Genomic DNA, 16,211 nt, shown 5'->3' with positions numbered 1-16,211 from the left:
ATTTTTTTCTGCAAATTGAAAACTCCTTCGGTAAATATACCATTACCACATAATGGGTATGCCCCAGGTCACTGCGCGGCTTGGTTTTATCATATCGTCTGACTAAAGGGAAAGAGCAGGGTAAGTAAATATCAAAAAATGTTACTTTCAGTACTTTACACGTTGATAACTCCTTGGGCTAATATGTACATCCGTACTGGACGGATATGATGGTCGTTCTTGTCTACGTGACAGCGTGATAAAACAGTGTCCGTCCCTTTCTATCCCACTGTGTTAAAAAGTGACAGTTGTTTTATCAGGTGTATAAAGATGGATAAAGCTATCCATAATACGCCGGATGGTCGGTATAAATCTATCCTCGGCTATGTCGGTTATGGTGCAAAAAGAAGGTTGACTTGTATGCAAGAGACAAGACGCTTTTCCTGGCAGTTAAAGTAGTAACTTCGGGCTGTAGCCCGATTCGAACTGACGTTACGAGTACGTCAATTATTGTCAGTGTCAAAAGTGACGTTTTTGTTTGAAGAAACGTCACACATTTGACACTGACATATCTAATCCATATCGTTTCTAGATCTATTAAGTTAATAGATCTAGAAACGATATGGATTGGACAGTTAATAGTATTAACTGACGTAGGTATCTCAAAGTTGGTATCGGGCCGTTAACCCGCCGTCCGCCCGTGGCTCGCGCGGGCGATCGAACGCCCCACATTTTCCTCGTTATTAGTTGGGTACGTGTGCGGAATGCCCCCGGCCATTAACAGGGTGAACGGAACATCGGAAATAATTACTATTGCAACTTCCACTTGTCATCCTCACGGTGACCTTGAACAAAAGTATAATGAGTGTAGCAGAATAGTTAAAGTGCCTTCAAAACCTGCGGTGGCAGCATGGTTGCATTTTATCGCCTATCAGTAATGTTTGTCACTTTCGCACTTACATACTTGTTAGAACGTGACAGGCATGGTGACAGACGATAAAAATGCGACCGTGCTACTGCCGCTGGAGTGTCGAATTACGTGTAGCGAAACGACACTTGAAAAGATAGCACAATAAATATGTAGGTACCTAGGACTTAATTTTCTGGCGCTCTTCGAACCATGTCAAAAATATTACTTATACCGTACCTGTACAAGGGATATGAAATTAAACTGTGATTGATATATTTTTAATCTGGTAAAGCATCATGACGGGTAAGATGATGTGAATAAAATTAATGATGATGGAAATGTCTTTTAAGCATGTTATTAAACGATGCCTAGACCCAGACTATGCAAACCTGCCTACCCGAAAATAATATTCGTGATTGTGAACATACTTGCTACAATTTCCTCTTTGAACTAATAAGTTCCTCGGAGCAATATGGCAACGTTGGAAGTTCTGAGTTTGTAATCTACACTGAATCTTCGGCTGAACTCTCAACTGAGGGTTCTAGAGCTTTGACTTTCGGGACACCTATTCGACTTTGTAAACGTGATATCATTGTGTACCTAGTGGAGTACCTTTGGATATCAGGATATCACTGATTGGATGCGTTTTAAGCGAGCTCAGAAGTAAAGCTCTCGGTCTCGACTTATCGCGTTGGATTGGATATAAATAACACTATAATTGCATTGCACTGCGTGTGTTATCAAAATCGTTGCAGACTTATCTTGATCTTACTCTAACAACGATTCTCACTTAAATTATCCAAGTTAATCTATTGTCTTTTTATTCTATTTTTAAAATTTACTTGTTCATTCTAGGCATGGACCGAGGGGCTGAGACGCGTTCTAAAGTCGTCTGGAAGTCGATGAGGATTTTAGGGATTTTTAGCCTGATTACAGTGATTACTTACGCTGGATCCAATAATTTTAGCCTAAACGCTGTTTAATCATGAAATAGCTGGAGCTGCTTCGATTTATGTATAACATTATATACCTACTTATATACATATTAAACTTTGGACTTTGGCTACTTTATTGTAAAAGTTTAACTCGTGCTCAAAACCACAGGATATATATTTTTACTAAAGGTGACGTGCAGATGTCAACTGCAGCTGCATTACAGTTGCAGTTGCAGTACATTAGGGTAACATTCCATTTCTGACCGCAGCTGCACTACTAGTACGAACGCGTCGGTGTTATTGCCAATTTATTGTCGTTGGAAATGGATTGTCACCTTTCTTGCGGCATTGACGCCGCCGCTGTATCTGTCAGCCGCTGTCGATTTCCTTGGTAAAATGGGTGACGGATTGAACGTTAAGGTGGCCACTGACGAGCCTTCCAACAGTCCAAATAGCGTGGCTGCAATCCAAAATCGGTCCGTGAATGTCAAAAACGTACAATGTTTAATAGTATTAGGATACCGTCCATTTGGATGAATCCATTGTAACGGCAGCATCCATTTGGAAGGCTCGTCAGTGGCCTGCTTTATAATGCGGCGGCGAACGTCACTTATTTCATCAAGCAAATTGACAGATATATCGCCGGCCACGCGCGGCGCGCTCATTCTTTCTTCCGTGATCGCCGGCCTTTAGGACGTAGCAATAATGTCTCAACAGTAATCCAGCTGTTATCCGAACGTCACGTTTATGATTAGAGATTTTTCTTCAACCAGAAATGCCATTAACTATTACTTTTGTATAAAAAGGTGATTTGGCGCGGCCGCGGTGTATCCTCTTAAGCCGATCACTGACTAACAGTCCGCCGGACGATATTAGCCGGTCCGTTGTTCGGAACTGTCAAATTTTTGTTCTAACTGACAGGCCGATATCGTCCGGCGGCCTGTTAGTCAGTGGTCGGCTTTACGGCTCGGCCACGACATTACGCGACTGGCGACGGCGGCAGCGACTGTGTCTCGCTCGCAAGTCGCTCAATATCGTGGCCGAGCCATTAAGGAGAACAAGTTTTTCACTTGCCCCAATGTTTATCTTACCCGATCTAACCTAAATTTAATAACGTAATAAATGATGATGACTGTACCAGACTGTACTGACAAACCAACAACTGACCAGATGTGATATCAAACAGACTTAAGAGATATTATCAGTGATAAATGTGTTCTCTCTCGATCGACGAACTTCGAAATAGGGAGTGAAGATTTATCGTTCCTTGATCCACTCACCGAATAACATTCTTTTATTCGTATGAAATTTCCGATGTCGCTGTTTTAGTAATTCGACATAATGTAATTTTTATTGAAATATTTTTTGTTTTCTTTCATTTTAGCGTTCTTGTGCGTATACATTTTTAGCTACTGCAACGAAACCAGGCGGTCTAGCATGAGTCGCGTTCTCGCCCCATACATCTAGCGCGACTTCAAGTATGGACTCGCGCGCGAGAACGCAACTAATGCTAGACCGCCTCGTTAGAAGGTTGCCTTTCCACTGAGGGGGAGATAAGCGGAGGTGAGAGGAGACGCAAGAATCAACCAATAGCATTGGTTGTATTTAATGTACCCTGAATGTACCTAATTCACATCTCTTCTCCGCTTCACTAGATTACCTACATTTTCGCTGTTTAAAATTTTCCGATATTTTTCCTATTCCCAACCCTTTCGTATTGTGTGTAAAAGAACATTCAAAGATAACTAAAGTCCGTTTAAATATTTGTTTCTTTAACAGGCACCCGATAATATAAATTTCAAACGAAACACATACATTTTCCTAACGAATACTGAAATTCCTTCAGCTTACTTATTCAGAAAATACGACATAGCGCTCCAATGTTAACATTGACAGACAAGCAGACACGCGTATAGCAACGTAATGACAAAATAAATGTAGTGTTTACGTAAGCGAGTGGGGCTTCTTGGTTAGCGGAAAGCGGAAAACGTCTTCTTCTTCCGAGGCTGGCTCAAGCTAATCTAGTTGGCAATACAATCATATGAAATGTCTAAAGTAAATTAAGCTCTAAATGACTCAACAATTAAAGTCCTGTACCTATTATTAAATAGTTGGAGCAGTACGTGCGGCTCTATTTACATTCTCACATCAAGCTTTCTGACCATTCTTGGAGAGGAAATTTCGAAAACACTGAAATTACTTTACTTGTGTTGTGTTCTAGTAACATGCCATTTTAAAAAGTTCCAGGTCCCCCGCTCAAATAAAATATTCGGTCTTGATACAAACTTTCGCCTTTTTTTAATCCCCTTAGCTTAGGAGATAAATTTTCAAAAATGCTGAAATCAATTTTCCTCTATTTTATTTACCTAATAACACTTTTTAAGCCAAGAAGTTTCAAGTTCTTGGCTTAAAATCATACTTGTACCCCATACAAACTTTCATACCCTTTTTAACCCCCTTAGATGATGATTTTTTCCAAATCGCTTCTTATTTCTCGATTATAATTATAAATGTAGCCTGATGTACAAAATTTCAGTCAGTCGGGACATACGCATTTATATTATGGATATAACAAAGATTTAGGAACCATGAAATAAAAATAGATTTAATTCATACCAACATAGTACAAAATTAACACCACGATAATCTAATGAAAACGTGCTCGTTTACTTTACCTAAATTTAGACGGCACTGATACCCGCCCACACCGCGCCCCCGCCCAAGTCGCGCGGCATCAGAATACCTAATGATTTGTCATCCATACGAGTACACGCTAATGCTATGTCAGCCTTTGGGCCCGATTCGGATTTTGAAATATACATCTATTAGATATCTTTTAGACATCACCAAGATACGATAAAGATATGTTTAAGATCTAACCTGTCAAATTTGACATTTGCGCAATTCTGGAGATACTTTTGAACGATTTCCACAGGATATGACTAAGAGATCCAATTCACATCTAATACGTATCTTACTCTATCTAACGTTGTTGCCCGAATTGCGCTGCAAAAGGGAACTAGTTGATATCTATACTATAACGTATCTAGAATGGATCTAGTACATGTCGTCTCTTGTGAATATCTTGAAGTTTGAATACGGCAGTATGTCAGCCTTTGTTCCTAATGCGAAGCGAAGGAATTCCAAGATAGTTCTGAGATTGGATTACGTAGAAATATGATACTATCGGTCAGATGCTGCGTAATGACTGTAATGAGATCGTATTGTTACTCCTCTGTCACGTTGTCGAAACTTGCTAGTCTAATCTAATAGGTAAATATCTAATAACTAAGAAGGGAGTAGTTTTAAACACTACTAAAAATACAATACGGGTGTTTCCTGTAACACAAGCAAATAATTAATTCATAATAAACTTTAAAGTGACACGAAAATAAAAATATAAGTTATTTTCAAAAGTCGCTGAACAAATGTTGATCAGTTTGGGCAGTACAGCTACAGCCTACACTTACACTGGCCTGCAGTTTAATTTATTGCTCCTGTTATAGCTTGATATCAGTAAGTATATCAGAAGTGTAACAACTGACTACCAACTACATTTATCGTTTGCGTATGTATATTTGTTAACCGTATGAACCTTTAGTAGCTTAGTTTCGAAATAATGTGACTGATGTTATATTTCAATTTTAATCAAAATTAAACGTACTTAAGGCTCAATCGGTTCGCAGTTAGACTATTGATTAAAACTTCACTGAAACATTTGGGTGTTTTATCATTCTCAAGAGAACTTCTTAAGAAAACTTTTTCTAAATCGCTCCGATTGCTTCATAGAGCTTAAATCGATCGCATTAGAATCGGGAGCTTTAAAAGGTTGTAATCGAGCAGAAGGAGCTTTTCAGTTTGCCGGATCTAAGCAAGCTTCAATAGGAGCTTTCAAGCTTTCAAGTTGTTAAGATTCGCGGGTTTCAGCAAATAATCGGAGGGAAAATTAAATGATGCAATTTAGCTATAATTTTTAGAAATGATAAGGCATCTGCATCTATCTAGCTAGATGTATTTTCTAAATATCTTAATTTCTTAATAGCGTCGTCTTATCAAAACGATTCATTTATTAGTCTTAATATCTAGGGATACTTAATAAATGCCTCCAATGAGTATTAATATTTATATGAAGAACCTAAATACCACTAGTTCGTAATAGTAAACCTTTGTCCCGGGAAGATCTAGTGTAATAAACTCGTCTGTTAACTTGCGTTAACAGCGCCATCTATCTGACCTTTTATTATCCACTTTCTAGAACCCCAGAGAGCTTATCGATAATCGATATGTTACGCATCCAACAAGGGTACGTAGTTCCAGAGACAGTCGATAAGTGGCGCTGTAATTAATAATAATTAATTTAGGATAGCGAATTCGTAATGTACTCATGTCACTTTCCCAATAAACTTCATAGATAGGACACGCTTGTTTCTCTCCGACTTCCCTCACTCTCCGACCTCCGCCCACGTGCCAACATCGTCAAAAATGTTAACATCAACTAATCTTTTCATTTGTCCCCAGCCGAATGTGCGCCAACCCTCGCCCCGTGGTCGCCAGAGACCACCAGCGAGACCAACCACGCCATCTACGACATCAACGACATCGTCCACTTTGAGGACAACGACCTCGTGATGCGAGACTCGAACAAGGACCATAATCTACTCGACAACTCTTTGGACTTGGAGCCGAAGAAGTGCGAGTGCCAGCACGGGGGCGGGTGTGTGGGGGGCGTGTGTCTGTGCCCGCTGGGGTACGCGGGGGCGCGGTGCGAGATCACGCTTGACTTGAAGGTAAGTTTAAGGAAGGAAGAATTTTATTATGGAATATATTTAGATGTGATGGCTCTTCTACACGATGGGCCAGCGCCGGCCACTCCAAGGGACGCAGCCATGCGGTAGAATGAGACAGCAATATCACTTGCTCCCTCTAACGCATAAATGCGTCCCTTGGAGTGGCCGGCGCTAGCACATCGTGTAGAGGAGCCATGAGAGGAATTGCCGCAACTAAATTTCTTTTAGTCTCCTGTTAGTTGGTAGGTTACCTCATCATAAATCTATCATCTATAATCATCTAGACCGTCCGCGACTGTACCACTTCCATAGTAAATGTTAATCCCCTTTTCGCCCCTTACTCATATTCATATTTTATTTTAAGAGTTCTTGGACATAATTAGATGTGGGCTGAATTTCAACAACAGGACGTTTACCCCCTTAATAATAAAACTTTACAAACATCATCATCAAAATATATTACATACTTCTAAAAATTTAATTTCGCTCAGCTTTGCTCTAGGATACCTAGTATTTGTTGATCTGTGTTATGAATATGAACAGCAATGTTATATAAGAGTATACAAGGCAGAAAATATTTCCAAAACAGACTCCAAGAGATTTATGGTCCGTTCTTGTATTTCATCAGCTTATTAAAAACAAACGCCCTGTTATAAATGTGGCACATTTATAATGTAATACATCGCAGAGCTGGCGGGCAACTTTTACGGTTACAATATTGCGGCCCATTCTGATTCAACCATTTGATATAGTTTTCATCGTATTTTGATACGACCTTAACCAATCAACGTGATCCGCTAGCGCTGATTGGCGCCGACGAAATGCAATAAGAGGGACTAGCCAAGGTGACAATCGTTGATAGAAAACTCCAATCTAATCGAAACAAATAATCGATGGAAATATTCAGGTGACTTTTGCATCTGTCATCCCGATACCTTTTTTCTTTTCTTAATTTTGGCGTTTGTCAATTAAAGATTGTCATTTTCAAATTTTCAAAGACCTATACTAACATTAAGCTAATTCTACGGTTAACTCACACTTATTAGTGTGCGTGATGATATGCCTGGCTGAAGGTCGTATCAAGATAACACCAAAACTACATCAAATTCTCAAAACGGAATAGTGCTCTTGGTTACATTTTAACATTGTTTGACGTGCTGAGCAAATTCTGACGTTGCGAAGTTGAATTTTCTATGCTTAGCAGGCAGCTATTCCACTCTGGAAGTTTAAAACCTACACTTTCCGAAAATTAAATGTGTTTCTTTTGAATTTATATTGGGTGAAGTCGTGTATGTATAAAAACGATCAAAATCACATTTTTAATCGACATCCAAATCTCAAAAGGAGGAGGTTATCAATTCGGTTGTATGTTTTTTTTTGATAAAGCTTTCTGAGACGTAGTCTTACAGGCCAATTCGAACGTGCACTTACACAAACCTATATTAGAATGATATTGGAATCATATCAGTTAAGAAAATATTTTCTGATTCACAAGATATTTGAAAACTCACTGCTACATATAATAAAATAGATAGCGCCCGCCAGAAAGTATGCTTCTTAGCTGTGCAAGATGACCATTATTTTCTACAGTCAATACAGTCGCCATCAGACATATCGGAGTGGTTTAGGCGCTCACAAATATCTGAACACGCCTCTATTGTCAAGGCGTTAGAGTGCGTGCTCAGATATTGTGAACACCTTGGCTGCTTCGATATATCTGATGGCGACTGTACGTGATGTAGTACATTTTTAATCAGCGTGCAATTTCGTACATTTTATTAATGTGAGTTGGAATTCCGTATGTCACCGCTAGAAAATATGACACGAAAATTAGGAACAAAAACATTCAAGATTTAAAATTCACCCTCTAGAGTCTAGAGTAAATGGCAGTAGCTCTGTGGTTGCTTTTTGGACTAAACTAGATGTGTAAGTGTTATTATTCAAAAAACTGTGAATCCGCGAAGGTATGTCTTCATTAGCGTGCTAATTAAAAACAGTCCCCCGCGGTTATTAATGCCGCTAATTTGTAATGCACCGCAAGGGTCCGTGAAGTTTGACGCGAAAATATTAAAGTGATCTATGTGTGGGTTCGAACGAATTATCAAACTTGTAGTAGTGTGAGTGGGTACTATGAAATTAATTTTTATTTTATAAAGGTTAGAAATGTTTTATTATTCCGTTATTGTGCCGATTTTTATTTCGTTGTAAATTTTCTTTTTTTGTTACATTTTCATAAAATTTCGGAACTGTGGAGAGCTCTCCATTTTGGGCGGAATAAACACAATATCCCAATTTGGGACAAAAAAAATTAAGTTTTCGTTGAGTTACGAAAATATCATACCTTTTCATATCTCAACTCAATCTGTTACAGCTTACAGATAGTGTGACTAACTAGAAGCACACTCGTATTATTTAGGGTTATTAGTAGGTTAACCCTTTACTTGGCTGACTTTTCTTAAATCACAATCGAATGTGAGTCTTACTCATCGAAAATAGAACACATGTTTCAAGTGCCGCATATATATCCTTTAGCCTGGTAAAGGTTTAAGTGAAATATTATTTGTTTTACAAGGGGGCAAAATTGTTGTTTCTGCCAGCAAACATAAGAAAACAACTCAAATTTGCATTTAATTACTTTGCCTCACACGTGAATAAAATGCAACTTTGCTATCAGTTTTTGAAGTGTAAAGTAAGCCTTTCCGAGCTGGTGTGGTGAAAATAACTATTTTCATTGTCTGCAGGTGCCACGTTTCAACGGATCATCGTACCTGCGGCTGCCGGGGCTTGGCAACTCTGCTCAGTCGTGGCTCGACATACAGGTAAAATATCATAAAACATACTTATTAAACCGCGAGCGTCGCTAGCGTAATCGTCAAGTGTCAACTCACGGTAGAAGTACAGCCGGCCTAGCCAAGGTGACAATCGCTATCGCTTCGACAACGAAACGCTTTGTGTCTCTCTATCACTATTCCATATTAGTGCGACAGTGAATGTTGCGTTTTGATCGCTACGGAGCGTAAGCGATTGGCATGTTGGCTACGCGGCCTGCTAAGAAATGTAAAATAAGAAGAAAAGTCAATAGAGCCGAATGCAGACTCGCACAAAGGTCTACATTAATTCGCCCGCTGAAGGCATCTGTTCATTAGCGGGACTTTCCTTTGCCTCTGGACTTTGAAAAAAAAGTTTAAAAGTACACCTAGGGTTGTCGACCGTTGTAAAATACATTTTCTTGATTTGACGACAAAGGGTGCTTAAGGTCTTTAAAAAAAAGGTACTTACGATATACAGGGTGGAAAGATAAGTCGGGCCCTGGAGGGAAACTACCTTAAATCCTTAAGCTGGCTCATTTTACTTAAAGGAGACATTCCTTTATTTTAAAAAAGAAACAAAACTGCATTCAAATATTTTCAAAAACTCGCTTGCCTCCCCCGGGACTCGAACCGACAAAAAATTCCAAAAAATAAAAACTCGCAATTTTATTCTACTAGTCGATGCAGTTAATGTTAATGATAACATTTCTCCAAGAAACATTAGGTCTTACACTCGTCTGTCGTACAAAATATCCATAAAATCTAATATTTAGTACTTAAGATTTTTTTGACAAGCCAAATTGAAGAAAAAAAGAAAAATACTTTGAATGCAGTTTTGTTTCTTTTAAAAAATAAAGGAGATTTAAGTAAAATGAGCCAGCTTAAGGATTTAAGGTAGTTTCCCTCCAGGGCCCGACTTATCTTTCCAACCTGTATATAGTGGAACTTACTACGTATATTTGTGAGATAGAAATGTGGCCAAAATAAGGACTATATAATCATAAACTATATTACAGTACATGTAATATTTAGTACAATTCTGTATAAGAGATGTATAATGTCATACATTTACATTCCTTTTCACCATTCACCAATGAAAAAAAACAGACTGATAAGTGATAAAATTAACAATTATGTAAGTATGTCTCAGTTTTTGCCAGAAAATGTGCAGAAATAAGAAAATATGTCAGCATTATGTATATTTACCAAGAACCTTCTACAAGTCATAAATAAATATAATAATGTAATGTATACTAGCCATGATTTATGTTTTGCTTCATCGTTCCGAAACAATTATTTGAGACGTTTATTGGCTTTTTCCAGAATTCATAATATATTATTCCGTATTCCCTATGTTTCATTTTTCGTTTTCCGTTTCATCGTGAGATGAGTTGCCAGTCAGTGTATTTTTTTACAAACGTATTAAATTCAAAATGACTGTTCTAAGCCCGATTCATACTTAACAACTTGTTACAGTTTTGATGCGACCTTCACGATCGTCTTGGTGATTGGCATGCATCTCACGGATACTCTTCACTTTATTTTGCATTAACCAATCAGCGTGAGCTATCTACAAGGTCGTGTCAAAATAAGATCAAAACCATAACAAAATATTAAATGAATCGGCTTCCGAAAGATGAAACATTACACGAGTGTAATATCAATATCTGACGTCACATCATATTTGCGTAATTTAGTGCTTAGAGAGAGAGCGCCTCGTATTGACATTAGTTTTTTTTTTATCAATTTAACGCGCCAGAAGGTGACAACCCTAACCAATTGTCGGTATCAAAGTTCTGAAAAATCACCAATGGAAATTCTTATCGTTGAGTTCCTACCGTTGTAGTAGGTAAGTCTTCCACCCACTTCGAAAAATGAGCGAAGTCGTGAAAAGATAGTCGACTAAGTTCACTTCAAAATTCACTTACTTAGTACTTATTGTTTTAAGATTATAACAAACCTTGATGTTGGTGCAGTGGAAAAAGCGCCGATTTACTTTCAAGAGAGCCTCTTCACTTAACTTTTTATGATAAAATCTACCATCGTAATATTAGCAGTACCTAATAAAACCTATCTATACGTAGGAAACACTGAAAGTTTTAAGACTATCGTAAACTGCATTACTTATGGAACTAACTTTTTTAAATATTTTTAAAGGCTCCTTCAGACGACGCTTATACATTTTCTATACGATTGATCCAATCTGAAAAACTAAAGTCTTCTTTAGACAATTTCGTATGGCGATTTTGAGTTTCCAGCAATTTTGTGTATCGATTAATAAGTATCCATCAACATCGTTATTACTTATTCACAATACGTTCCGAAATCTGCTGATATGAAATTCTTTTATTAGTGTTCCGCAAAATTTCGATGTTAGCTGGACATCGCTGTTAAAGGATTTTCTTATCGATGATCTTAAGTAAGAATTAATACGAAAGCGATTAAATTTGTAATATGAAACGTCGGAATTTAAGGTAGGTAAAAACAATGAAATTATATCGCGGTAGACCCGGTTGTGTAATTAAATAAGTTTAAATTGTACATAACTTTATTGTTGACTGAGGCCACAGTGAAACTAACTAAGCACCTACTTATGAAAACATACACGAAATTTTTTTTGCTTTTAAATTTACACAACGCCCGACATACAAATTTTAAACTCCCAGTAATCCCGGAAGACTACTGAGAGTAATTTATATGAGCTAATGAAAAACAAATAACTTGTACCCCTTAACATATTTTACAATAAGTAATGCATATTTAAAAAAAAATACAGTTGGTTTTATTTTTCGGTAAATTCCAAATGATTTCAGCATTAACCTACAAGTAATAAGATTATGTTACATATAAACATTAAATATATATTTATTTTTACCTACCGATTTCAGTTTAAAGAAAACGAAGTCGCAGACAAAAGTTTACAGTTTCCCTCTGAGGTATTGCGAAAATGGTAAAGAGGAGGAAAATCTAAAATTGTTTTAGTTAAAGTAATTTCAAATAGCTATATTTTCATTTAATTATCCCTTTCAGTATACTCCTAAATTAAAACTTCTCATACGCGCACTTATCAAGTCAGACCCAACGAACATTTATTTAATTTTAACTTCTAACGCTCTGTAAATAAAGTTGAAGTTTAAGTGAGCACGAGGTTTATTGGATCTAAGATAACTCGCTAGTGTAAAATAAGTTTTGATATCCTTAACTTAGAGTTCAAAATAGTTTGGCTTTAGGAAAACTTGCAGTGTGGAATCGTAGAAAAGCTAGATTTAATTAGTCTAAGTCGTTTATTTGAGTTACTTACTTGGAAAGTAGAACTTAGATAAATAATATTGTAGATTAGTATTTTTTTGTAAAGGGTACAGGCAGGGTACAGGTAGACTACCTATACTTAACCACATGGGTTACTGAGCTACGGTGGCGTATTATTAATCCTACAATCTTTTATATGTAGGTATGTATAATCCAAATAGTACGAATTACCTACTTGATATAGAAGAAAGAAGAAAACGCGTAAGCAAAGCCTGAAACGCTGATTCTTTACTTGAGTGTCATGTTATATTCAATGTACTATACTTATGTATATTTCGTTGAAATGGATAAAACGGAGTTGGTGAACTATTATTAATAGTTGGACAAACTAGCAAACTTCTTAGTTTCGAATGGCCCAATCAGCCCTGAGGCGCTCATTCAGCGGCAATTCGGAAACCCAAAACAAATTCCCAAGTAGAATATAGCGATTACAATTTTATTTGAGTACTACGAGTAGGTACCCGCCCCTCGCCTGGAGCTGATGATGGTGTTCTACACCAATTGAAGAATAAATAAATAAATAAATATGATAGGACAATTTTTACACAGATCGACCTAGGCCTGAGTAAGCTCAATAAGGCTTGTGTTGTGGGTACTAGACGAAGATATATATTATATTTGTATATAAATACTTATAGCACGCAAAATAGGCGCAGGACGACGAGTTGCGGAAAATCGCCCGTACTACAATACAAAATACTTATATACGTAGAAAACATCCATAACTCGGAAACAAATATTTGTGACGAACACACAATTAATGCCCTTACCAGGTTTCGAACCCGGGACCTCCTGCTTCGTAGGCAGGGTCACTACCGACTAGGTTAGGAGGCCGAAGAATATATGTTTCAAACAATAATTTAGGCTGTGTGTCAGTATGCCAGTTAATGTATTCTCTGTTAGTAAATATTTCAGTCAGTGTCATATAGAGTGTCGCATTCAGTAAGAGCTCAAACGAAGGCCAATGACAATAAACTTTACCTGTAGGCTCCGTCACACAGGCGCGTTTTGCGGGCTGCGCGTGAGCGGGGCACGCCGCTATTATAAAACGCTAACGCCCTGCCCGGAAAACGCGCTTGTGTGACGGAACCTTATAAGTTGTCGATCTACCTATATATTATATCATTTACAGTCTCTCCATTTAAATCTTACCTAGATTTAGTTACCGTAGAAGTTGTTAACTCTGGTACCAATACTCGTTTTGAATTTTCACCCATTTTCGATTTGTTCATAAGTAGTGCAGTTTGAAGTTGAAGTTGTAAAAGTTTGCTAGGTACTTACGTAAAATATAGTTTCCTTTAAAACTGAACTGAAACAGGAGAATAGTTTATTGATCCTCTTCAAAGTTGTCTGAGCTCTGCTATTATAAGGAAGTTTGAGTTTTGTAACAAAATCTAGATGGAAGATTTTTTGTTGTCTATGTTCATAGATAAAAGAAATTGAATTTTTTATCTTTTTTCAATCGGCGCAATATTGTGTTTTAGGTGCCTAAAACTGTAGGTAATTAATACTATGTACGCAGGGTAACTTTATGTTTATATGTGATAATAAATTCATGATAAGTACCTCTACTTCTATAAAAACGGAGTACAATCAGACAAGTATAAATAAATGATTTACAAAATTCTAAAATAACTACTATTGTGGTAGGTACCTAGGTTTTATTGCCTGTGGTGTGGTTACTGGGTACCCCGACCACAGTGGTATTAAATAGCACCTAAAAATGACAGTCGTGCGAATGTGATGTTGATGTGTCGTGATCGGGCCAGGATCTATAACTATAACACAATTAACAACACCCACAAAATAGATCAACTGACTTTTACTGAGGTGTGCTAATAAAGAGTATTCTATCTATTCTATCTATCAAATAGAATAAAATAAGAAATCTTAAATATGTATGAAAATGAGGGGTGCATCGCAAAGTCAAGCGATAAATTACTCAAACGCCATCCGTAATTTACGCGGAATCAGCATCCATTTTAATTTGTGCTACGGACCTAACAGATATTTACGAGCTGATACCTAAATCAATGAGGGTTTTGCGATGAATAGGTATTATAGGATTTACGAGGTTCGGTTATCCTGTTTTTATTTAAGACGATAAATTATTAGCCAATCAAAGAATTTCTTTATCATGTTTATTTTGCGAGTACTACTGGCTTCTGCCCAATGATGATTATTGATAAAAACTGCCCTATGTCCATACTAAATATAATTTAAATCGGTTTAGCGGTTTTTTGAAGAAGTAACAGACGGAAAAACATAATTTCTTTCGCATTTGTAACATAATTTTTTATTTTTTATTTATATTTATTGGTTCACCAACAATTGTTTACACTTTGTAACGTATAACTACAAGCGTTTTAACTATTATCGCTTAGCGTAACAATTACTTAAAGGTAAACACCACATGCATTGAATAAAGTAAGATAATTGCGTACGTTACATACCTAATACCGTTTACAATAATAATGCAGGCATTAACTATTTACTATTGATTATTAACTATACATATAATTCAATTCAATTCAATTCAAATAATTTATTTCGGAATAATTTATGTCCATAGTTGTTAGTAACAAAAAATAACTTAGAACTAGCGTTAGTACCTACACTTAATTAATACACATATAACTATTATCACACACAAAACACAATCATACATAACCTACAGAGCAATGCAAACGGTTCCAGTGCTCCTGGAAGCGCCCCTGCCATCTCTCTGCAATGGTGTTCAGTATGCTGTTTGGGCTGCCACTCAACCTCTTCACTAAGGATGCCACTCTTTTGCGCAAAATAGCGGCAACACAATAATATAACAGTGATGAACATTAACACTGAACATTAGTAGGGGTTTACTGAACATTAACACTGAATATTAGTAGGCTGCTATTTGTGTAACACTGGTGTTACACAAATAACAGCCTACCTAAAAAAACCTACACATTTTCTCAGATAGGTAATTAAATATGCAAACCAGTTTTTCAAATAGAACCCACAATATTTTTTAGGTTTAATTCCATATAGAGGTTTGATGACTGATGACACTTTCCAGTGTAACTCTGAAACAAAAGCTGTTAATTTCAGATAACTCTAAAGCCGTCGAGTGGTGACGGGCTGGTCCTCTACAACTCGGAGCACGCCAGCGGCGATGGCGACTTCTTCTCCTTGCATCTGCGGGACTATTTCGTGGAGTTCGCGTTCGATCTCGGCTCTGGCATCGCGCTTGTAAGGTAAGGAACCCTGATCATATTTTTCCCTCTGCTACCTACCTCCGCGCTGTCCCTGCGGTGCGGAGGTATCCATAACGGATATTCGTCCCAATAAAAAAAAGGCACTTTACTAGTCAAAACGGGAGGAAAGAGCTCTTCAACTCAAGAGTGTTGCTTACTAGTTTCATGAAATAAACGAATATGATTATGATTTCTTTACATAAATCTGAGGAATTATCTCATAGAGTTAATATTCGATCTTCGCT

General features: G+C 37.3%; 1 protein-coding gene across 2 annotated transcripts in view; it reads left to right on the top strand.

The window, feature by feature from the left end:
* Positions 1-16,211, top strand: part of LOC134678533 (pikachurin) — a 91,180-nt gene that overhangs the window by 67,079 nt on the left and 7,890 nt on the right. For both annotated transcript variants that reach the window (XM_063537112.1, XM_063537121.1), the window contains exons 8-10: positions 6,343-6,611; positions 9,353-9,430; positions 15,821-15,966. In XM_063537112.1, coding sequence (XP_063393182.1) covers positions 6,343-6,611; positions 9,353-9,430; positions 15,821-15,966 — 493 coding nt within the window. The remainder of the gene's footprint in view (positions 1-6,342; positions 6,612-9,352; positions 9,431-15,820; positions 15,967-16,211) is intronic.

This window comes from Cydia fagiglandana, chromosome 2, assembly GCF_963556715.1.
Source record: "Cydia fagiglandana chromosome 2, ilCydFagi1.1, whole genome shotgun sequence".
Classification (NCBI taxonomy): Eukaryota; Metazoa; Arthropoda; class Insecta; order Lepidoptera; family Tortricidae; genus Cydia; species Cydia fagiglandana.
This window is presented reverse-complemented; position numbering and strand designations above follow the sequence as displayed.